At 40.0% G+C, this 24,603-nt stretch overlaps 2 protein-coding genes and 1 long non-coding RNA gene across 5 annotated transcripts; 2 read left to right on the forward strand and 1 right to left on the reverse strand.

Moving 5' to 3' along the window:
• Window positions 1–203: 203 nt before the first annotated feature.
• Window positions 204–6,335, forward strand: LOC117187331. 2 transcript variants are annotated; one of them, XM_033389745.1, is made up of 3 exons: window positions 204–557; window positions 1,309–1,556; window positions 4,297–6,335. In XM_033389745.1, exons 1-3 carry the CDS (start codon window positions 356–358, stop codon window positions 4,762–4,764), a joined length of 918 nt encoding a protein of 305 aa, XP_033245636.1. In that variant the 5' UTR covers window positions 204–355; the 3' UTR covers window positions 4,765–6,335. The 2 variants fall into 2 exon arrangements, with proteins under 2 accessions (XP_033245636.1, XP_033245637.1); XM_033389746.1 differs by lacking the exons at window positions 204–557; window positions 1,309–1,556 and adding an exon at window positions 2,378–2,818.
• Window positions 6,336–12,982: 6,647 nt separating this feature from the next.
• LOC108159997 lies at window positions 12,983–19,085 on the forward strand. Of its 2 annotated transcripts, XM_033389760.1 has the most exons (3): window positions 12,983–13,326; window positions 14,078–14,325; window positions 17,047–19,085. In XM_033389760.1, exons 1-3 carry the CDS (start codon window positions 13,125–13,127, stop codon window positions 17,512–17,514), a joined length of 918 nt encoding a protein of 305 aa, XP_033245651.1. In that variant the 5' UTR covers window positions 12,983–13,124; the 3' UTR covers window positions 17,515–19,085. The 2 variants fall into 2 exon arrangements, with proteins under 2 accessions (XP_033245651.1, XP_033245653.1); XM_033389762.1 differs by lacking the exons at window positions 12,983–13,326; window positions 14,078–14,325 and adding an exon at window positions 15,147–15,585.
• A 4,417-nt stretch (window positions 19,086–23,502) lies between these two features.
• LOC117192417 lies at window positions 23,503–24,333 on the reverse strand. The gene is made up of 3 exons (XR_004474331.1): window positions 23,985–24,333; window positions 23,735–23,925; window positions 23,503–23,678 (listed from the first exon to the last, which is right to left on the reverse strand). It is a non-coding gene; the product is annotated as an uncharacterized LOC117192417 (long non-coding RNA).
• Window positions 24,334–24,603: the final 270 nt, after the last annotated feature.

Consider the following 24,603-nt stretch of genomic DNA (forward strand, 5'->3'; position numbering starts at 1 on the left):
TCATTTAAATCGTTAGGCTGTGTTTCTTTCTGTGAAAAATAGCAATAAAAACTGCGTTGCCATTCGGAGCCTATTCTCTGGCACTAGAGCCTCTCGCGTTTTTCAAACGGAGAGCATAAGAAAACTCGTTTGAACAGAAAGCCACTCAGATTTCACACACGTGCTCGAAAAAGTTTCCATCGTTCCACCTCGCTGGAAGAGAGGCCGACAACAAAGAGAGCCTCGAAAGAGAGTGACCGGGTGTTTCGTACCGGCGTTCGTTTCGTCTCGTTTTACTCGTTCCGTTTGGGGCGTTTTCATTCGCGTTCGAGTTCGCGTTTAGTTCACTTGTGAAACTTAACTCTGCGACTAACAAATGGGACGTCCGCGCACCATTGACGTAACCAACTTGGTGGTAATATTCCCCGATAAGAACTTTTGCCGCTGCGTGCTTTGCGATAGGACCCTCGCTGGCTGCTTGCGGAGCAACATCAAGCGGCATTACCAGCGCCTGCATCCAGAAGTCGTCTTGCCACGACCCCAAGACACAGGACCAACCGGACAGACCAAAAAATCAGGTTGGTTTAAATTTGAAACCCGTGTGAAAATAATAAATAACAATCACAGACATAAGAAACGAAGACAGACACTAATTCAAAAGGCACGCGTAATTTTTCCAATGCACCAAACGAGTCGCACTTTGAGTGAAATGCCCCTCTCACACTCGCTCTCTCGCAGTGCAATCGAAACTGTACTTATTGCCCTCGCTTTGTGTGGAGTTAATTTGTGTTGACGTTGCTGATCAACAGTTAACCCTAGAAAGAACCAATAATTGATAAGAACCATTTAAAATTGTATGATTTTTCTGATACATTTTTGTAATTAAATTTTAATTTTACTTAACCACCACATTGTATAATTGTTTACGCATGCATATACATACATACGAATATGTACACTATAGGCGTCATAGGAACATTTAACAATTAAATAAAACTTTCTTGTCGGAAAGTACAGTTTTTCCATTGCTATACATACTCTTTGAAATAAAGAAAGTATTATGAAACTTTGCAAGAAGCTTGCCACCCCTACTACAAAAATTTTTTTTATTTTTGTATATAAGCCAATTACAATATTGGATATACATATACACAGAGGCGGACAGGTGTTTTTTTAAATAAATAATAAAGGATAATAAAAATAATCTTACGAACCGACACGCTTGTAACAAAGCTAAATATTAAACATTTACCTTAGTTTCGATATGTAAAAAGTTTTGATATATTTAAAGAGGTACAAAAACGTCATTAATAATTGTTTTTGTTTTAGTTACAGAGGTATCAAAGATGGGACGAACACCGATTATGGACACACGAACTCTGGTTAATTTGCAGCCGGATGGAAGGCGTTGCCGTTGCCGGATCTGCGACAAGACACTCATCTTCCTCTCGGGCAATGTGCGGCGTCACTACAAGAATTATCACCCCCAGCACATACCGGATCGGCCGTCGTACACTCCTCCAGCCGAGAATAGGAAGCACTTGAATCGCAGTCGAAAAAAAGCGGATCTAACTATAGTAAGTAAACTTCCTCTTTTAATACTCTCGCACAATATTCATGGTTTATTAACGTAAACCTAGCGCAGCTGTGTCATGCTAAACGAAACCAAAGAACAAAAAGAAGTAAATATGTACATATGTACATATGTACTATGTAGCGTTACTTCGTTAGCTATATTTCAGCTATAAGATATCATATCGTACGTATGCATGTATGTAAATGCATTTGTACATATGTATGTATGCTCTTTAGGAATGAAGTTGAAGTTCTGCAGGAACTATATTGAGTATTATAATATTATAAAAAGGGATTTCAATACATATGTACATATGTATGTATGTATACTAAATATGGAATCGGTACATAATAACTATGTATATATGTACATACATAATCCTGTCAGGGCGGAGCTCACATCTTCTTAAACTACTTTACATACGTACTGTACATACTTACATACTAAATTTCGATTCTCAAACATGCGAATAGAATATTCTCTTGAGCTGTGCGTATGATGAGGTAGATAGAACCAAGGCGGGGGCAACGAAAGTCGCGAAGTGTCATAAAACGAGAGTAAAAACCGACGCAAACCAAGTATAAACCTCTACGACAACAACAAGATCTGATTAGTGTTTCGCACACAGTCCCGACAGACCGAAACCGTTTCAAACCAGTTTACTTTATTTGTACATACATACATATGTCGTGCGTCGTCCCATGTCCATGTGTTTCGTCGTTCTCTGAACCGCTCTCTGAACCGCTCTCAGAGCACGAGCGAAAGGCAAATTAGTTTCGGTTCGGTTCGGTTCTGTTTCTGGTTTACGCTGTTTTCTGCTCTCTTCTCGTATCTGTGCTCGTGTGTGTGTGTGTGTGTGTGGTTTTTGGTTTTGCTTGGCTGAGACTGCTTTATTTATTATTCGAACGCAACGTCGGGTAGAACGCAATACGTCGCCCGTTTTTCCCCGATAAAATGCCAAAAAAGTACTCGAACCCCGTTAATAAATACTTCGTATACAACGAGGAAACACGGAAGAGCACCTGCCTGCAGTGCCTTTTCGACATGGCCGGCAAGCATTCGGAGAACCTTATGCGCCATCTTAAACGGAGGCACCACCACACATACGCGGCCCTCATGGAGATGAGGCGATTGCGCCACAATCGCCTGAACCAGTCGCTGGCCAATTCCGATGACAATGCTGAGGCTGATGAGGCCTCTGCCATGCCGTTGTCGTCCATGTTTCAGTTCTCGTCCGAAGCAAAAAAACTAATGATCAGAATGGTAAGACACCGAACAACAAAATTGAACTTTTTTCGCTGTGAACCCAACCGACTGTTCTCATAGATTTGGGGCTTTACAATTTTTTAATATTTTATTATACCCGATACTCAAAAAGAGCACGTATAAAATTTGTGTTTCCGACCCCATAAAGTATATATGTACATATGTACATACATACATATGTATATCAGCATCAATAACCGAGTCGATTGAGCCATGTCTGTCCGTCCATCCCTATGAGCGCCTAGTGCTCAGAGACTAAAAGATCTAGAGCAATGACATTTTACTTCCAGACTTCTGGTTATTCGCTGTTACAGGTTTATTTAAAAATGTCGTCCCACCCCCTTCCGCCACACAAAGAGCGAAAATCTGTGGCATCCACAATTTCAAAGATACAAGAAAACTGAAAACGCAGAATCGTAGAGGATGACTATATGTTCTAGAGTGTAAATTCTGAACCAGAACGTATAATTATTATAGCCAGAATCAAGAAACAAATTTCATTCTTTCTCGCTCTGTCTCTCTCTAACACACAGGTTTCATGGTCGGTTTTGCCTATTGCAAAATGTGAGTTCAAGGATCTCAGAACCTATAAGAGCTAGAGCAACCAAATTTGGTATCCACACTCCTGTGATATATGACCTTGACCGTTTCGTGTCAAAATTTCGCCACACCCCCTTCCGCCTCCGCAAAGGACGAAAATCTGGGGCATCCACAAATCTCAAAAACTATTATGGCTGGAGCAACAAAATTTGGTATCCGCACTCCTGTTAGATCTCACTATAAAACGTATATCTCAAAATTTCGCCCCACCCCTTTCCGCCCCCACAAAAGACGAAAATCTGTTGCATCCACAATATTGCAGATTCGAGAAAACTAAAAACGCAGAATCATAGATAAGGATCATATTTATCAGATTGCTGAATCTGGATCAGATCAGATCATTTTTATAGCCAAAAGGAACAAATCAATTTACAGTGGCTACGCAGCGCCCGACGTCACGCTCAGACTGATTTTCTGTCTCTCTCGCACGCACTCTTTGTCGTGTGGTTCAATATTAGCGGCGACTGCCGGAGGAGAGCCATACTGACTAATTATCGGGTATAAATGTAGAGTTGCGGTCTCCGCAGCAACTCACAACGTTCCCCCTCGTTAAATTTAATTTTAAGAGAAATCGCATCGAACATGTTGCACCGGATAAAGTTTTTTTTTAGTTCAAAAATATACAGTGGGCCGATAAATTTACATATGTATATATGCATGTGTCGCGAGCAGAGTAGAGATGAGCGACTACGAGTCGTTACAGGACACAAACTGATGGAGCAGATCCTGCGGCTGACGAAGTCCTTCCGACGTGGTGCAACCGTGGCAACATATATGTCCTTTATCCATGTGTATCGTATATCGGAAAACTCTACTTTATAATTCCCTCAGGATATCATCAGTTTATTGATCTCTTCGTTTTAAATTCATTGCAGGACCCTGCCACAATAATGACCACCACCATGGAAACGAGCGACGAGGATGAGAAGGCCTCTAGTAGCCGGCTCTCCAATGACCAGTTCGAGAGCATCTTCATTGGAAAGTCGGAGGAGCCGGATGTAGTGGAAGTGGAAGGCGACCAACTGATCGATCACGATAAGATGCGTTACTCACAATCACTGAACCAGTCACAGCCGCCCATTACAGCAGCCATGACGATGACCAGTACACCCTTTGCATCTGCTTCTGCTCCGAGGACTTCCTCTGTAGCTCTCCGACCGTCCCCGACACTGTCTGGAGACGACGCCTTCTTTCTTCAATATCTGGGTAACAAGTTTGGAAACTATTCCACGCGCACCAAGCACACGGTTCAGTTCCAAATCAATCGAATCTTGTACAGGGCCGATATGGGCTGCTTCGAAGATGCCGACGCGAGCCAATTAAATGAATCCGAAATTGTCTAGAAATAAGCAGAAAGTCCCGTTATAACAAAGTTAATTGTAACCGTACCATTGTTTCATTGTACCATTTATGTATATAATATATATATGTTTGTTTGTTTGTATGTATGTACATATATTCAGGAAATCCATTTCATATTTTAATTTCGCGTACATTTATGTAGTGGCCTGTAGCCCATAAAGCACTCACCACCTTTCAAAATTTACTTTTTGATGCAAAATTTTTTTAGAATCCTCACTGCATCATTATATTGTGGCACATTTAGCTTTTATCGCATACGAGAGTCCATATAATTGATCAATAGCCGAGTTCGTATAGTTTAGCGGCAAGTTTTCCCAAATTTCAAACTTTCAACTGGGCTTAACTTTCGTGGAGAGTATTTGCAATCCTCTGCAAGCGGCACGGCTAATTTCATCGGGAATTTAGTCTCACATGGCATTTAAATAACAGCGTTCCCGTTCCCATTGGTCTTTACACCCGGTACTCAAACAGTATGTGTGTACTTTCCTTCTCTTTGAGTAGGATTGATCGGGAATAAAGTCAAAGTAGTTATACAGTTATATTTAATTGTCTAATTAATATTTATATAATCAGCTTAGCTTTGAACTAGTAGAGAGAGAGAGAGAGAACAATCCCCCTTTAAAGGCCATTTTGCTCGTCAAGTTCTACAGGTGATAGTTTGTTGCCATCGCCTGTTCACGCTTAGCTCGAAAATTTCTTGAAAAAAAATCCTGCACCTGGCCATCGGCATCGCTACATGTCCCCTCTCTGATAGTACATATATGTACTATTTTTGTTTCTAAAAAGAAAGTCCGTAAACCTTCTGCTTCATTAACGATCAATCAATATACAATGCACAAATTATTTCATCAGCATCGGTAGGTTAGTTGGAAAAATAAAGCGGTTTACTTTTCAAAATTGTTGAACCTACTTTGTGAAGCAGCACGATACATGTTACAGTTCTCTTGACGATATATTGAAGAGCTTTTGATGGAAAACCTGTTGCTACGCCGTAAATATTTCAATTCGTTTGCATATGTCAACTGCCTACATTTTGACAACAAAAGTGTATTTTTCGATTGAATCTAGAAATCCTTACAATTGTGCGTTGGGCAAGATGTCGCATAAAAAGCCCCATAAATTCCGTGATTCTTCGACTACTCAAATTTTCCCTTGAAGAATCAATTCGGAATTGATCTTTCGCTGTGCAGATTGCAGACATATTTTGGTTATTGGTTAAGATAAAGAATGACTTGCTATCTTACCCAAACGTACTTTCGCCAAGTAACCAAATATCCATGACACATGCCACATGCCACCGAGCTAAACCCAAGCAATCTCAAAATCTTGAAAATAAATATTTTTTAAAGCTAATAACCCTCCTTGGAAATTTGGCGCCCGCCCCGCTTGTCCCGCGATCACATTGAGAGACCTTGGCTTGGCTTGGATGTCCGAGAAGAACTAGCAAAATTCCGAATACAAAATAGATCCAGAATTGAGTATACACATGTATATATATGTACAAATTTTTTAATCAATAAATTTACAAAACTTGAATTTGCTTGAAACAAAATATCAATTTTTATTTACTACAACAGATATTGAATGTATTGTTTAAATGGTTTAAATGATATTACGGTACAAAGATGTACAAGGCTATGGGCTCTGATATTTGCGCTACAAACTTCTCCTCAGTTTTATTATATCTCCTGCAAGGGTAAAAAAGCTTTATGCCAAAACCAATACCATATGAAGATTCATAACCCCTCTACTTTCATGGAAATGGCCATGGAAGGATTCAGCGAGACCAGAAAACTAAAATTCGAATACTTTTGTCCCAATATTATTTAATATATCTGTTGGAACAAAACAAATTCTACTAATAGACACATCATTTCACTGACTTCTATGTTAAAACTATTAAAATCACCTAAAGCTAAATTTTTCTGTATTTTTCGGTAGTTTATAGTTATATTATAAGAGATAACAGTGAAGGAAAACATGACTATAAAATTACCGAAAAAGTTAATTTTCGTCTTTTGTTTTAAAGTTAAAAAAGTTTAAGTCAAAAAGTTACATCACAGTTAATTAAATTATATGTCAATTCGTGAAGTTTTCAATAAATTTGAATGATAATATCGGGGCAAAAGTATATGGCAAGCTGTTCTTATTGACTTTTAATATGCTTTAGCATGATGGTCATTTTCTCGGACACATATATATTGTATGACATTGTAAATATATCCAAAAAGTGCCGCAATTAATGTTCCCCTAAGGTATTCCATTTTCCAGCCCGATGAAAAACATCAGGTCAATCCCTCACACGCATCTGCCCTCCCTACGATTGCCCCACATCAATGGCTGGCTCGGTAAAACGGTAAAACAAATTGCGTGAAGGAAACACACAAATATTTTTGCTTAGTATGGCTCATTTCGCTTGCCTCCTTTTTGCCTTTTTGGAGCGTGGACATTTTTTTCATCTTTCCAAAGCAGAAATTCTCCCTGGCTCTCTCTCTCTCTGTTTGTGTATGTGAGTGATCGAGTGTTTGTTTTTTATACCCGATACTCAAAATGAGTATTGGGGTATATTAGATTTGTGGTAAAAGTGGATGTGTGTAACGTCCAGAAGGAATCGTTTCCGACCCCATAAAGTATATATATTTTTGATCAGCATCAATAGCCGAGTCGATTGAGCCCTGTCTGTCTGTCCGTCTGTCCGTCCGTCCGTCCGTCCGTCCGTCCGTCCGTCCGTCCGTCCGTCCGTCCGTCCCCTTCAGCGCCTAGTGCTCAAAGACTATAAGATCTAGAGCAACGATGTTTTGGATCCAGACTTCTGTGATATGTCACTGCTACAAAAATATTTCAAAACTTCGCCCCGCCCACTTCCGCCTCCACAAAGGACGAAAACCTGTGGCATCCACAATTTCGACGATACGCAGAATCGTAGAAGATGACTATATCTTCTAGAGTGCAAAATCTGAACCAAATCGTATAATTATTATAGCCAGCATCAAGAAAACAATTTCATTTTTTCTCGCCCTGTCTCTCTCTAACACACACGTAGCATAGGCGGCTTTGCTTAGAGTAAAACATTAGCGCCAAGATCTCAGAGACTACAAAAGCTAGAGCAACCAAATTTGGTATCCACACTCCTAATTTATCGGACCGAGACGAGTTTGTTTCAAAATTTCGCCACACCCCCTTCCGCCCCCGCAAAGGATGAAAATCTGGGGATATTCACAAATCTCAGAGACTATTAAGGCTAGAGTAACCAAATTTGGTATCCGCACTTCTGTTAGATCTCACTATAAAACGTATATCTCAAAATTTCGCCCCACCCCCTTCCGCCCCCACAAAGGACGAAAATCTGTTGCATCCACAATATTGAGGATACGAGAAAACTAAAAACGCAGAATCATAGATAATGACCATATCTATCAGATTGCTGAATCTGGATCAGATCAGATCATTTTTATAGCCAATAGGAACAAATCAATTTGCAGTGGCTACGCAGCGCCCGACGTCACGCTCAGACTGTCTTTCTGTCTCTCTCGCACGCACTCTTTGTCGTGTCGTTTAATATTAGCGGCGTCTGCCGGAGGAGAGCCATACTGACTTAGTATCGGGTATAACCGTAGAGTTGCGGTGTCCGCAGCAACTCACAACGTTCCCCCTCGTTTTATTTGTGAATGACCTTCCTCAAGCTATAACATACTCTACTACACTAATGTTTGCTGATGATGCTAAAATCTGTCTGCCTCACTCCGATTGGTACTTGCACACACGGCTTCAACTGGACCTAAATGAACTACTATTGTGGTGTTCAACTAATCATCTTTTTCTGAACCTTTCTAAATGCAATCGTATAACATTTTACCGTCGCGCTCCACATTTTGTTTCATGCCATCGAGGAAATCAAGTTCCGGATCGAATTTCGAGTTCAAATGCCCTTGGAGTCCTTGGAAACGAAAAACAAGAATTGTGTTTTAACAGCCATATAGCTATAACTGGTAATAAAGCAATGGGAGTTTTAGCGTTCATCAAGCCATGGTCCAAGGAGTTTGACGACCCGTATGTGACCAAACAACTCTACATCGCGCTAGTGCTTCCGATATTGGAGTATTCTTCTTGTGTGCGGAGCCCGCAGTATAAAGAGCAGCAGGGTGTTATGGAATCAGTGCAAAAGCAATCTAAGCTGGGACTTAGAGACCTGCCTTCATTGCACCATTGCACCTTCATTTTATGGAGTAATGTGCGTGCATAAACTCCTTCTCGGGATTGTTGACTCCCAAACTCTCTTGAGGCAGATTGACTTTGCCGTTCCATCTAGACCTACCCTTACTTTTGGGCCTTACCGATTACCCCTATGCAGGTGAACATGAACCTTTAATTATAACTCACCTTGTCATACCTTATCCCCTGAACTATCCCTTAAGATTATAGCACTTAATATTTATAATCACCTAAAATTAGAAAATTTTTAAATTCTATTCTTTCATACACTCTTGTATTTATAGTTAGTTCTTAAGCCATTATTAGCAATTAAGTAATTAACTTAACTAACTAAATACAAAAATAAATAAATCTACACTCTTTTGAATGTAAACTCTGAAATTCCATTAAAAAAGAACCATGAAACATAGTTCATTAAAAAATGTTGGATTGCCCATTTTATCAATAAAATCAATGTCAACTTTTGTTGCTTCAGAGAAAACTATACTAAACAATGATAGCAATAAATACAGCTTGTAAAACACACATAAAACCATTGCTTTGATTTTTGGAATCATTTCGATTCTTTCCAATGCAACCCAACTTTCAGTTGTTTTACGTTACCTTGCCAATGGCCGGCCCTTACCAGTAAACAATTGCTAAAGGTCGGAGGTCGTTGGGAGGAGCTGGGAAGCGTTTGGGACGTTGCTGCAAAGCATTACTTTTTTACTTTACTTTACTAATTTTTTTTTTTAATTAGCAACTGCCTAGCACTATTGTCTGTGTAGGTGGAACGCACATCCGGACTAAATACCGTCCATGAATGAACCCATATTCTTTAATAGGAAGGGGCATGGCATTTTAGCTTAAATGCCATGGTGGTAAGGCGCAAAATTATTATTTAAATGTACGATGTGTTTATAATGAAGTATTCATTTTTATTCCCGGTGATCAAAAAGAGTATAGGGGTATATTAAATTTGTGCGGAAACTGGATGTGTGTAACGCCCAGAAGGAAGCGTTTCCGACACCATAAAGTATATATATTATTGATCAGCAGCAATAGCTGAGCCGATACAGCCATGTCTGTCTATCCGACTGTCCGTCCGTCCGTCCATCCATCCGTTCGTCTTGTTTAATGTCTTGTTCTCAGAGAATATAAGTAGAACAGCGAAATTTTGTATCCTGTGATTTCACACTGATTCACGCCCCCACAAATGACGAAAATCTCCCATCGACAATTTGGAAGATACGAGAAAACCAAAAACGCAGAATCTTAGAGAATGACCATATCTAACAGACTGCCGAATGGGGATCAGATCAGATTATTATTATAGCCAGAAGGAACAAGTCATTTTTCAGTGGCTACGCATGCCGTTTACGCGCTTACTTATTTTCTGTCTCTCTCACACACTCTTTGTAGTGGAATGTGTGCGACCTCTGGCGGAGAGGAGCCATACTGAGAGAGTATCGGCTCTAAATGTAGAGTTGCGACCGTAGCAGCAACTCACAACGTTTCCCTTCTTATTTTTTTTTAGTTTGCAATTGCAATATGGATATACATATTGGCTATTGGCAGCACCCTTCCAGGATCTTGCCTTGATTTCTTTATTCAGCATTATTATGTTAATAATTATTTTATGTTTTATGTTTATATTATTTATTATTATTATTATTAGGTTTGCTTCGCCTTGCACAGTATCTGCCGACTTGAGTCGCCAATCGCAGATGATTTACTTTCGGAGGAAACTGAATAAAAGTTTCTGTTTAGAGAGCAGAGATTTTTAAAACTAGAATGAGGAGTAGACAGCCGAGCACGTTTCGCTTTTGGTTCCGCCTCCAATTCATCACCAAGCAGGGTCATAGACATCGGAGACAACGGCGATACTTTGAGGATTTCTGCCTCTTGCTTTGGTGTTGTCCCGAAAGCTAAGCCGCCTATTCTACTTACCATCTCAGAAAGGCCGCATAAACTCGTCCTCGATGGGTTGTATAGCCATTTGGGAGTGTGTCCCGCCTCCTGTACTCTTTTCATCCTGCTCGTTTCGGGCTAGCTTCTTGCTTACTAAAATTTTCAGTCCGACCATACCTTTAAAAAAAAGCGAACTTTAATAACATTCGTAATGTAAACTTGAAATACTTGCCTTCCATCCGGGTAGAGGATGGCTGCCTAGTTGGGGGTCCTGCTGCATTGAATGTACTTGCAAGCTTTGCGTACCTCGCATAATATTTTGTAAATACTTCAAATAACTAATACGGAGTTTACATTTACTTGCCAACCCTTGCCAACTATTGATACCGATATTTTATCTGGCAAAGGGAATTTTCAATTTGTTGTTGTTTTGAGATTTATTTGAGGTGACAGTAGAAACAAATTTATTAAATATATTAAGTTATACAAAAAATTCCAATTATATAAATATACAATTAGAGCATCAGCAAATATTTGTATATTTTTTCCCCGCTCATGGGATCACAACGGGCCGAAACCGGCCTAAGTGTGCTGGGCTCCGAGCGAGCTTGGCGGCCGTCTCTACCTTCCCCGCTCATACAAATTTTTACTTACGTAGGTACTATGTGCAATTCATATTGAAATTACAAGCTCATTAGCAACTGTTTTTGAATCGTAAGAATCTTACGATTTGTGAAAGCCGTTCGATCAATCAGTTCGATTTTACAGTCGATTCGTAACTTTTTGCGATTTTTATTGATCAATTATTTCTCTCAGGATAAAAGTGACCTAGGCCTTGATAGCAGCCCTCGTAAAACAGGAGCCCGGAAATAATATATTTTGACTTTTTGAAGATTAATTTGGTAGGAAGTGACTTAAAATTAAATCAGAAAATTTCGAGTCAAATTAATACGCCACGAATTTTTTAAAAGCAATCAAATAGATAAAATGAACGTCTTACATCGTGCCAATGTATTACCAGAGAGCAATATATTTGGCCTCTAATCTGACTAAAATAATCAACCATTTTAGTATCTGCTTTTTACCAACTGATTTTGAAAATTCAAGTTTGATCGATGCAAACGCTAAAGTTTCTGCTCGGAATGGAACATGAGATATCCAGTATGCAGAAATATCTCTTTTCTGAGCATGCCTCTGTACATATGTACATACATATGTATATAATGCTCAAATAGTTGCTATATTATCTATGTACATTTAGCCACCTTGTCATCAAAAGAATTCGTGAAGGATTACCACAGCATTGCCATTTGAATCCGTTGCCATTTGGGAATTTGCTGCTCGCCCTCAACAAATAATATTTCACGGAATCTTTTCAGTTCAGTTTCAGTTAAGATGATTAAAATATAATTTTAAGAAATAGGCGAATATACATACATATGTATGTATGTATGTATGTACATATACTCACCTTATGGCGCGCAGTGCGTTCTGAAATAAGAACAATCGATCTGCAAGAGTATCAATCATCAGCTGCGACCCTCCCTTCTCGTTTCATTTCATACTTCTCTTTGATATGTACGTTTTTAAGGTTTAAGGGTACGAATTCAAGAGTGAAGTGGATGTCTATTTGTATTTGTTTATGTGTGTGTGTGTGTGTGACTGTGTGCAAAAGAGAAGAAGAGCCCGAAGAGAATACGACCAATTTAATCTGAACTGCAACAGCGTGCCATCTACAGTTTCACAACACACACTAATCCACGCAGATAGTAGTATGAGCATGTAGACTTTAACCGCGTTATAAATACATATGTACATATTTCCTCATTTTAAACCGCCTATACGTCATGTTTTCACGAGCTGCTCGAAATATTCGCGAATATATCATTTAAATCGTTAGGCTGTGTTTCTTTCTGTGAAAAATAGCAATAAAAACTGCGTTGCCATTCGGAGCCTATTCTCTGGCACTAGAGCCTCTCGCGTTTTTCAAACGGAGAGCATAAGAAAACTCGTTTGAACAGAAAGCCACTCAGATTTCACACACGTGCTCGAAAAAGTTTCCATCGTTCCACCTCGCTGGAAGAGAGGCCGACAACAAAGAGAGCCTCGAAAGAGAGTGACCGGGTGTTTCGTACCGGCGTTCGTTTCGTCTCGTTTTACTCGTTCCGTTTGGGGCGTTTTCATTCGCGTTCGAGTTCGCGTTTAGTTCACTTGTGAAACTTAACTCTGCGACTAACAAATGGGACGTCCGCGCACCATTGACGTAACCAACTTGGTGGTAATATTCCCCGATAAGAACTTTTGCCGCTGCGTGCTTTGCGATAGGACCCTCGCTGGCTGCTTGCGGAGCAACATCAAGCGGCATTACCAGCGCCTGCATCCAGAAGTCGTCTTGCCACGACCCCAAGACACAGGACCAACCGGACAGACCAAAAAATCAGGTTGGTTTAAATTTGAAACCCGTGTGAAAATAATAAATAACAATCACAGACATAAGAAACGAAGACAGACACTAATTCAAAAGGCACGCGTAATTTTTCCAATGCACCAAACGAGTCGCACTTTGAGTGAAATGCCCCTCTCACACTCGCTCTCTCGCAGTGCAATCGAAACTGTACTTATTGCCCTCGCTTTGTGTGGAGTTAATTTGTGTTGACGTTGCTGATCAACAGTTAACCCTAGAAAGAACCAATAATTGATAAGAACCATTTAAAATTGTATGATTTTTCTGATACATTTTTGTAATTAAATTTTAATTTTACTTAACCACCACATTGTATAATTGTTTACGCATGCATATACATACATACGAATATGTACACTATAGGCGTCATAGGAACATTTAACAATTAAATAAAACTTTCTTGTCGGAAAGTACAGTTTTTCCATTGCTATACATACTCTTTGAAATAAATAAAGTATTATGAAACTTTGCAAGAAGCTTGCCACCCCTACTACAAAAATTTTTTTTATTTTTGTATATAAGCCAATTACAATATTGGATATACATATACACAGAGGCGGACAGGTGTTTTTTTAAATAAATAATAAAGGATAATAAAAATAATCTTACGAACCGACACGCTTGTAACAAAGCTAAATATTAAACATTTACCTTAGTTTCGATATGTAAAAAGTTTTGATATATTTAAAGAGGTACAAAAACGTCATTAATAATTGTTTTTGTTTTAGTTACAGAGGTATCAAAGATGGGACGAACACCGATTATGGACACACGAACTCTGGTTAATTTGCAGCCGGATGGAAGGCGTTGCCGTTGCCGGATCTGCGACAAGACACTCATCTTCCTCTCGGGCAATGTGCGGCGTCACTACAAGAATTATCACCCCCAGCACATACCGGATCGGCCGTCGTACACTCCTCCAGCCGAGAATAGGAAGCACTTGAATCGCAGTCGAAAAAAAGCGGATCTAACTATAGTAAGTAAACTTCCTCTTTTAATACTCTCGCACAATATTCATGGTTTATTAACGTAAACCTAGCGCAGCTGTGTCATGCTAAACGAAACCAAAGAACAAAAAGAAGTAAATATGTACATATGTACATATGTACTATGTAGCGTTACTTCTTTAGCTATATTTCAGCTATAAGATATCATATCGTACGTATGCATGTATGTAAATGCATTTGTACATATGTATGTATGCTCTTTAGGAATGAAGTTGAAGTTCTGCAGGAACTATATTGAGTATTATAATATTATAAAAAGGGATTTCAATACATATGTACATATGTATGTATGTATACTAAATATGGAATCGGTACATAATAACTATGTATATATGTACATACATAATCCTGTCAGGGCGGAGCTCACATCTTCTTAAACTACTTTACATACGTACTGTACATACTTACATACTAAATTTCGATTCTCAAACATGCGAATAGAATATTCTCTTGAGCTGTGCGTATGATGAGGTAGATAGAACCAAGGCGGGGGCAACGAAAGTCGCGAAGTGTCATAAAACGAGAGTAAAAACCGACGCAAACCAAGTATAAACCTCTACGACAACAACAAGATCTGATTAGTGTTTCGCACACAGTCCCGACAGACCGAAACCGTTTCAAACCAGTTTACTTTATTTGTACATACATACATATGTCGTGCGTCGTCCCATGTCCATGTGTTTCGTCGTTCTCTGAACCGCTCTCTGAACCGCTCTCAGAGCACGAGCGAAAGGCAAATTAGTTTCGGTTCGGTTCGGTTCTGTTTCTGGTTTACGCTGTTTTCTGCTCTCTTCTCGTATCTGTGCTCGTGTGTGTGTGTGTGTGTGGTTTTTGGTTTTGCTTGGCTGAGACTGCTTTATTTATTATTCGAACGCAACGTCGGGTAGAACGCAATACGTCGCCCGTTTTTCCCCGATAAAATGCCAAAAAAGTACTCGAACCCCGTTAATAAATACTTCGTATACAACGAGGAAACACGGAAGAGCACCTGCCTGCAGTGCCTTTTCGACATGGCCGGCAAGCATTCGGAGAACCTTATGCGCCATCTTAAACGGAGGCACCACCACACATACGCGGCCCTCATGGAGATGAGGCGATTGCGCCACAATCGCCTGAACCAGTCGCTGGCCAATTCCGATGACAATGCTGAGGCTGATGAGGCCTCTGCCATGCCGTTGTCGTCCATGTTTCAGTTCTCGTCCGAAGCAAAAAAACTAATGATCAAAATGGTAAGACACCGAACAACAAAATTGAACTTTTTTCGCTGTGAACCCAACCGACTGTTCTCATAGATTTGGGGCTTTACAATTTTTTAATATTTTATTATACCCGATACTCAAAAAGAGCACGTATAAAATTTGTGTTTCCGACCCCATAAAGTATATATGTATGTACATACATACATATGTATATCAGCATCAATAACCGAGTCGATTGAGCCATGTCTGTCCGTCCATCCCTATGAGCGCCTAGTGCTCAGAGACTAAAAGATCTAGAGCAATGACATTTTACTTCCAGACTTCTGGTTATTCGCTGTTACAGGTTTATTTAAAAATGTCGTCCCACCCCCTTCCGCCACACAAAGAGCGAAAATCTGTGGCATCCACAATTTCAAAGATACAAGATACAAGACTATATGTTCTAGAGTGTAAATTCTGAACCAGATCGTATAATTATTATAGCCAGAATCAAGAAACAAATTTCATTCTTTCTCGCTCTGTCTCTCTCTAACACACAGGTTTCATGGTCGGTTTTGCCTATTGCAAAATGTGAGTTCAAGGATCTCAGAACCTATAAGAGCTAGAGCAACCAAATTTGGTATCCACACTCCTGTGATATATGACCTTGACCGTTTCGTGTCAAAATTTCGCCACACCCCCTTCCGCCTCCGCAAAGGACGAAAATCTGGGGCATCCACAAATCTCAAAAACTATTATGGCTGGAGCAACAAAATTTGGTATCCGCACTCCTGTTAGATCTCACTATAAAACGTATATCTCAAAATTTCGCCCCACCCCATTCCGCCCCCACAAAAGACGAAAATCTGTTGCATCCACAATATTGCAGATTCGAGAAAACTAAAAACGCAGAATCATAGATAAGGATCATATTTATCAGATTGCTGAATCTGCTGAATCAGATCAGATCATTTTTATAGCCAAAAGGAACAAATCAATTTACAGTGGCTACGCAGCGCCCGACGTCACGCTCAGACTGATTTTCTGTCTCTCTCGCACAAGATTGCGTGCGTTTTTCGTGTCGTTTAATATTAGCGGCGACTGCCGGAGGAGAGCCATACTGACTAATTATCGGGTATAAATGTAGAGTTGCGGTCTCCGCAGCAACTCACAACGTTCCCCCTCGTTAAATTTAATTTTAAGAGAAATCGCATCGAACATGTTGCACCGGATAAAGTTTTTTTTTAGTTCAAAAATATACAGTGGGCCGATAAATTTACATATGTATATATGCATGTGTCGCGAGCAGAGTAGAGATGAGCGACTACGAGTCGTTACAGGACACAAACTGATGGAGCAGATCCTGCGGCTGACGAAGTCCTTCCGACGTGGTGCAACCGTGGCAACATATATGTCCTTTATCCATGTGTATCGTATATCGGAAAACTCTACTTTATAATTCCCTCAGGATATCATCAGTTTATTGATCTCTTCGTTTTAAATTCATTGCAGGACCCTGCCACAATAATGACCACCACCATGGAAACGGGCGACGAGGATGAGCAGGCCTCTAGTAGCCGGCTCTCCAATGACCAGTTCGAGAGCATCTTCATTGGAAAGTCGGAGGTGCCGGATGTAGTGGAAGTGGAAGGCGACCAACTGATCGATCACGATAAGATGCGTTACTCACAATCACTGAACCAGTCACAGCCGCCCATTACAGCAGCCATGACGATGACCAGTACACCCTTTGCATCTGCTTCTGCTCCGAGGACTTCCTCTGTAGCTCTCCGACCGTCCCCGACACTGTCTGGAGACGACGCCTTCTTTCTTCAATATCTGGGTAACAAGTTTGGAAACTATTCCACGCGCACCAAGCACACGGTTCAGTTCCAAATCAATCGAATCTTGTACAGGGCCGATATGGGCTGCTTCGAAGATGCCGACGCGAGCCAATTAAATGAATCCGAAATTGTCTAGAAATAAGCAGAAAGTCCCGTTATAACAAAGTTAATTGTAACCGTACCATTGTTTCATTGTACCATTTATGTATATAATATATATATGTTTGTTTGTTTGTATGTATGTACATATATTCAGGAAATCCATTTCATATTTTAATTTCGCGTACATTTATGTAGTGGCCTGTAGCCCATAAAGCACTCACCACCTTTCAAAATTTACTTTTTGATGCAAAATTTTTTTAGAATCCTCACTGCATCATTATATTGTGGCACATTTAGCTTTTATCGCATACGAGAGTCCATATAATTGATCAATAGCCGAGTTCGTATAGTTTAGCGGCAAGTTTTCCCAAATTTCAAACTTTCAACTGGGCTTAACTTTCGTGGAGAGTATTTGCAATCCTCTGCAAGCGGCACGGCTAATTTCATCGGGAATTTAGTCTCACATGGCATTTAAATAACAGCGTTCCCGTTCCCATTGGTCTTTACACCCGGTACTCAAACAGTATGTGTGTACTTTCCTTCTCTTTGAGTAGGATTGATCGGGAATAAAGTCAAAGTAGTTATACAGTTATATTTAATTGTCTAATTAATATTTATATAATCAGCTTAGCTTTGAACTAGTAGAGAGAGAGAGAGAGAACAATCCCCCTTTAAAGGCCATTTTGCTCGTCAAGTTCTACAGGTGATAGTTTGTTGCCATCGCCTGTTCACGCTTAGCTCGAAAATTTCTTGAAAAAAAATCCTGCACCTGGCCATCGGCATCGCTACATGTCCCCTCTCTGATAGTACATATATGTACTATTTTTGTTTCTAAAAAGAAAGTCCGTAAACCTTCTGCTTCATTAACGATCAATCAATATACAATGCACAAATTATTTCATCAGCATCGGTAGGTTAGTTGGAAAAATAAAGCGGTTTACTTTTCAAAATTGTTGAACCTACTTTGTGAAGCAGCACGATACATGTTACAGTTCTCTTGACGATATATTGAAGAGCTTTTGATGGAAAACCTGTTGCTACGCCGTAAATATTTCAATTCGTTTGCATATGTCAACTGCCTACATTTTGACAACAAAAGTGTATTTTTCGATTGAATCTAGAAATCCTTACAATTGTGCGTTGGGCAAGATGTCGCATAAAAAGCCCCATAAATTCCGTGATTCTTCGACTACTCAAATTTTCCCTTGAAGAATCAATTCGGAATTGATCTTTCGCTGTGCAGATTGCAGACATATTTTGGTTATTGGTTAAGATAAAGAATGACTTGCTATCTTACCCAAACGTACTTTCGCCAAGTAACCAAATATCCATGACACATGCCACATGCCACCGAGCTAAACCCAAGCAATCTCAAAATCTTGAAAATAAATATTTTTTAAAGCTAATAACCCTCCTTGGAAATTTGGCGCCCGCCCCGCTTGTCCCGCGATCACATTGAGAGACCTTGGCTTGGCTTGGATGTCCGAGAAGAACTAGCAAAATTCCGAATACAAAATAGATCCAGAATTGAGTATACACATGTATATATATGTACAAATTTTTTAATCAATAAATTTACAAAACTTGAATTTGCTTGAAACAAAATATCAATTTTTATTTACTACAACAGATATTGAATGTATTGTTTAAATGGTTTAAATGATATTACGGTACAAAGATGTACAAGGCTATGGGCTCTGATATTTGCGCTACAAACTTCTCCTCAGTTTTATTATATCTCCTGCAAGGGTAAAAAAGCTTTATGCCAAAACCAATACCATATGAAGATTCATAACCCCTCTACTTTCATGGAAATGGCCATGGAAGGATTCAGCGAGACCAGAAAACTAAAATTCGAATACTTTTGTCCCAATATTATTTAATATATCTGTTGGAACAAAACAAATTCTACTAATAGACACATCATTTCACTGACTTCTATGTTAAAACTATTAAAATCACCTAAAGCTAAATTTTTCTGTATTTTTCGGTAGTTTATAGTTATATTATAAGAGATAACAGTGAAGGAAAACATGACTATAAAATTACCGAAAAAGTTAATTTTCGTCTTTTGTTTTAAAGTTAAAAAAGTTTAAGTCAAAAAGTTACATCACAGTTAATTAAATTATATGTCAATTCGTGAAGTTTTCAATAAATTTGAATGATAATATCGGGGCAAAAGTATATGGCAAGCTGTTCTTATTGACTTTTAATATGCTTTAGCATGATGGTCATTTTCTCGGACACATATATATTGTATGACATTGTAAATATATCCAAAAAGTGCCGCAATTAATGTTCCCCTAAGGTATTCCATTTTCCAGCCCGATGAAAAACATCAGGTCAATCCCTCACACGCATCTGCCCTCCCTACGATTGCCCCACATCAATGGCTGGCTCGGTAAAACGGTAAAACAAATTGCGTGAAGGAAACACACAAATATTTTTGCTTAGTATGGCTCATTTCGCTTGCCTCCTTTTTGCCTTTTTGGAGCGTGGACATTTTTTTCATCTTTCCAAAGCAGAAATTCTCCCTGGCTCTCTCTCTCTCTCTCTCTCTGTTTGTGTATGTGAGTGATCGAGTGTTTGTTTTTTATACCCGATACTCAAAATGAGTATTGGGGTATATTAGATTTGTGGTAAAAGTGGATGTGTGTAACGTCCAGAAGGAATCGTTTCCGACCCCATAAAGTATATATATTCTTGATCAGCATCAATAGCCGAGTCGATTGAGCCCTGTCTGTCTGTCCGTCTGTCCGTCCGTCCGTCCGTCCCCTTCAGCGCCTAGTGCTCAAAGACTATAAGATCTAGAGCAACGATGTTTTGGATCCAGACTTCTGTGATATGTCACTGCTACAAAAATATTTCAAAACTTCGCCCCGCCCACTTCCGCCTCCACAAAGGACGAAAATCTGTGGCATCCACATTTTTAAAGATACGATAAAACCAAAAACGCAGATTCGTAGAGGATGACAATATGTTCTAGAGTGTAAAATCTCAACCAGATCGTATAATTATTATAGCCAGAATCAAGAAAACAATTTCATTCTTTCTCGCTCTGTCTCTCTCTCTCTAACACACAGGTTTCATGGTCGGCTTTGCCAATTGCAAAATATGAGTTCAAGGATATCAGAACCTATAAGAGCCAGAGCAACCAAATTTGGTATCCACACTCCTGTGATATCGGACCTTGCCCGTTTCGTGTCCAAATTTCGCCACACCCCCTTCCGCCCCCGCAAAGGATGAAAATCTGGGGATATTCACAAATCTCAGAGACTATTAAGGCTAGAGTAACCAAATTTGGTATCCGCACTCCTGTTAGATCTCACTATAAAACGTATATCTCAAAATTTCGCCCCACCCCCTTCCGCCCCCACAAAGGACGAAAATCTGTTGCATCCACAATATTGAGGATACGAGAAAACTAAACACGCAGAATCATAGATAATGATCATATATATCAGATTGCTGAATCTGGATCAGATCAGATCATTTTTATAGCCAAAAGGAACAAATCAATTTGCACTGGCTACGCAGCGCCCGACGTCACGCTCAGACTGATTTTCTGTCTCTCTCGCACGCACTCTTTGTCGTGTCGTTTAATATTAGCGGCGTCTGCCGGAGGAGAGCCATACTGACTTAGTATCGGGTATAACCGTAGAGTTGCGGTGTCCGCAGCAACTCACAACGTTCCCCCTCGTTTATTTTAAAATTTCGTGTGGTTGTTGCCATAGCCCACAAATAAAAAAGAGTGCTATCATTTTTCAATCAACACTGCCACATCCTAAGCATGTATTCATTTGGCGTCAGAATTAAGCTGCAGCGTATTATTTTTTTATTACTAAAACATAGTCAAGTTTTTGAAATAACTTAGTTTAATCCTTTCCTAGGCACAACTGATCGAAGCGAATTGCCAAATTGGGTGTTTGAGTGTTTCAGTGCGCTAAATTTTCAGAAAAAATGGTTCATAATGTGCTGGATGCCATGGCCATAACACATTGACCCTAAGGAATCCAAATAAGTTCCGCAAATTTATTAACTCCATATGTACATACATATGTATGTATGTACATATACGTTTTTAAACAATTTGTACAATTGTGGGCAAGCGCAGAGCATCTGATGAGAAGTCAAAACGAGCGGGAGAGTTGTGAGCCGCGGCAAGTGCCAAAACGCTCTTCAAAAAGGCTCGGCGCTGATCCTTGCCCACCGTCTGAGGCTATAGCTTTACTATATCTCACTATCACTATAGTGATAGAATCTGTGGCGTGACACTGTAGCACTCGAAGAGGACATGTTGTGCGTCTTCTGCCTGATTTCCGCTCAGCGCTTGTGTGAGGTAGTAGTCCACCTGGTCGTGCTTCCTGGACGTGCTATGCTCCTCCTTCTGCTTCACTGACCTGCGTGGAGTCTTTCATTTCATTTCTCTCCCGTATAAGCTCCCTGAGCTTCATATGTGTGTGTGTGCGAGAGTGAGCCCGCTCATGATGGCATTATACAAGGCGGCAAATTGACTCAACGCGCTCTCTTTTCCCAGCAGCACTGGGAACTAGTTCGGAGGTGGTGATATCACCACTCACTAACAGACCAGGGGTACTTTCTTTACTTACCCTTAACAATGCTTTTCATCATTTCCATTTTTACCCGCAATGTCCTAGGACATGGGGACCAGCGACACCACATCGTTTACCCCCGAACTAGTGATATGGGTCGTCTAGTAGCTAGTGAAATGGGTAGTTGGTTATCAATCTGAATTTCATTTCATATTTCTAATTTTTTTCTTGTATTATATTTTTCATTTTAATTTTTAAATTTACTAAATTAACTAAATTTAAAATAACGTTTTTTTGCAGCTGAAGAGGCTTCCTAAGCTGGACTTCAGCTGATCCAGTCCCTGTATCTACAGTTATGGCATCTATAAATATATAATACAGATATAATAGGCATACAAAACGAGGGGGAACGTTGTGAGTTGCTGCGGAGACCGCAACTCTACATTTATACCCGATAATTAGTCAGTATGGCTTTCCTCCGGCAGTCGCCGCTAATATTAAACGACACGAAAAACGCACGCAATCTTGTGCGAGAGAGACAGAAAATCAGTCTAAGCGTGACGTCGGGCGCTGCGTAGCCACTGCAAATTGATTTGTTGCTTTTGAATGTACAAATTATCCGATCTGATCCAGATTCCGCAACCGGATAGAAACTGCAATATTGTGGATGCAACAGATTTTCGTCCTTTGTGTGGGCGGAAGGGGGTGGGGCGAAATTTTGAGATATACGTTTTATAGTGAGATCTAAAAGGAGTGTGTATACCAAATTTGGTAACTCAAGCCTTAATAGTCTCTGAGATTTGTTGATGCCTCAGATTTTCGTCCTTTGCGGGGGCGGAAGGGGGTGTGACGAAATTTTGACACAAAACGGTCAAGGTCCGATATCACAGGAGTGTGGATACCAAATTTGGTTGCTCTGGCTCTTATAGGTTCTGAGATTCTTGAACTCATATTTTGCAATTGGCAAAACCGACCATGAAACCTGTGTGTTAGAGAGAGACAGAGAGAGAAAGAATGAAATTGTTTTTTTGATTCTGGCTATAATAATTATACGATCTGGTTCAGATTTTGCACTCTACAAGATATAGTCATCTTCTACGATTCTGCGTTTTCAGTTTTCTCGTATCTTTGAATTTGTGGATGCCACAGATTTTCGCCCTTTGTGGGGGTGGAAGTGGGCGGGGCAAAGTTTCGAAATATACTTGTAACAGTGACATATCACAGAAGTCTGGATCCAAAACTTTGTTGCTCTAGCTCTTATAGTCTTTGAGCACTAGGCGCTAAAGGGGACGGACAGACGGACAGACGGACGGACGGACAGACAGACATGGCTCAATCGACTCGGCTATTGATGCTGATCAAGAATATATATACTTTATGGGGTCGGAAACGATTCCTTCTGGACGTTACACACATCCATTTTCACCACAAATCTAATATACCCCAATACTCATTTTGAGTATCGGGTATAACAACCAAAAAACAAAATAGCCTACCAATCAAAACTCCATAAAACTTCTTTAAATTTTTTAGAGCAAACTTGCCTTGCAGCCACGTTATATGCCAACACAACTTAATTGGCCAAAAAATTTTTAAAATATTTTGAAACGCCGCTCGGTAATAACATTTTCCTTATTGCATCAATCTGTAAAAAGAACACTTTCAAATGGGCAATGAAATTGTAATTTCAAACATACTTACGTATATATCTCTATTTGTGCTGTTTATTTGCATGTCCAGCTCTGTAGGTCCCTGGTCTGTTAAAACAGGGAAATATTTGGCGACTGTTTGCCCCTGTCCGTGCTGCCTTCCTAGACTTTTTAACGTGCCAGCCTGCTCTGCGACTGCTTCAACCAGCACAGGCATTTGTTGAATAGATTTATTTTGTTGAGCTGAAAACCAATGTACAATTTGGTTCATAGTTCATATTTCAAGTTAATAGAAATCATACTCCGCAAAGTGCTCATTTCAGGTAGAAGGGCAGTCATCGTTCCCTCTAGGCGCTCCACAGCAGCAGTCACTGAGGCCTCAAGGCGCTCCACAGCAGCAGTCACCAAACCAGCACAATTGCAATTTGGTTTTTTCTTTGAAATGTACAATTTTGATCATTTCGGTGTACTTGAATTTTGTAATATATATTTAAGGACTAACCACTTGCGGTGAAAGTGAATGCTACATTTATAATTTCAATGTCATTTTCCTTAACTTCGATTTCCTCTCCTATTTTGCTGCACGACACTGTTTCTCCGCTAGCACGATTAGGCTTGGCTGCATATTTGTCTTTTTATACCCGATACTCAAAATGAGTATTGGGGTATATTAGATTTGTGGTAAAAGTGGATGTGTGTAACGTCCAGAAGGAATCGTTTCCGACCCCATAAAGTATATATATTCTTGATCAGCATCAATAGCCGAGTCGATTGAGCCCTGTCTGTCTGTCCGTCTGTCTGTCCGTCCGTCCGTCCGTCCGTCCGTCCGTCCGTCCCCTTCAGCGCCTAGTGCTCAAAGACTATAAGAGCTAGAGCACCGATGTTTTGGATCCAGACTTCTGTGATATGTCACTGCTACAA

The sequence above is a fragment of the Drosophila miranda genome, chromosome XL (assembly GCF_003369915.1).
Source record: "Drosophila miranda strain MSH22 chromosome XL, D.miranda_PacBio2.1, whole genome shotgun sequence".
Taxonomy (NCBI): domain Eukaryota; kingdom Metazoa; phylum Arthropoda; class Insecta; order Diptera; family Drosophilidae; genus Drosophila; species Drosophila miranda.

Bases quoted from the DNA above. Each gene is read 5' to 3' on its own strand.
- LOC117187331 (XM_033389745.1), top strand. From the start codon at position 356: ATGGGACGTCCGCGCACCATTGACGTAACCAACTTGGTGGTAATATTC. The intron at 558-1,308 runs GTTGGTTTAAAT...TTTTTGTTTTAG, and splicing joins CGGACAGACCAAAAAATCAG to TTACAGAGGTATCAAAGATG. The intron at 1,557-4,296 runs GTAAGTAAACTT...AATTCATTGCAG, and splicing joins AAAAAGCGGATCTAACTATA to GACCCTGCCACAATAATGAC.
- LOC108159997 (XM_033389760.1), top strand. From the start codon at position 13,125: ATGGGACGTCCGCGCACCATTGACGTAACCAACTTGGTGGTAATATTC. The intron at 13,327-14,077 runs GTTGGTTTAAAT...TTTTTGTTTTAG, and splicing joins CGGACAGACCAAAAAATCAG to TTACAGAGGTATCAAAGATG. The intron at 14,326-17,046 runs GTAAGTAAACTT...AATTCATTGCAG, and splicing joins AAAAAGCGGATCTAACTATA to GACCCTGCCACAATAATGAC.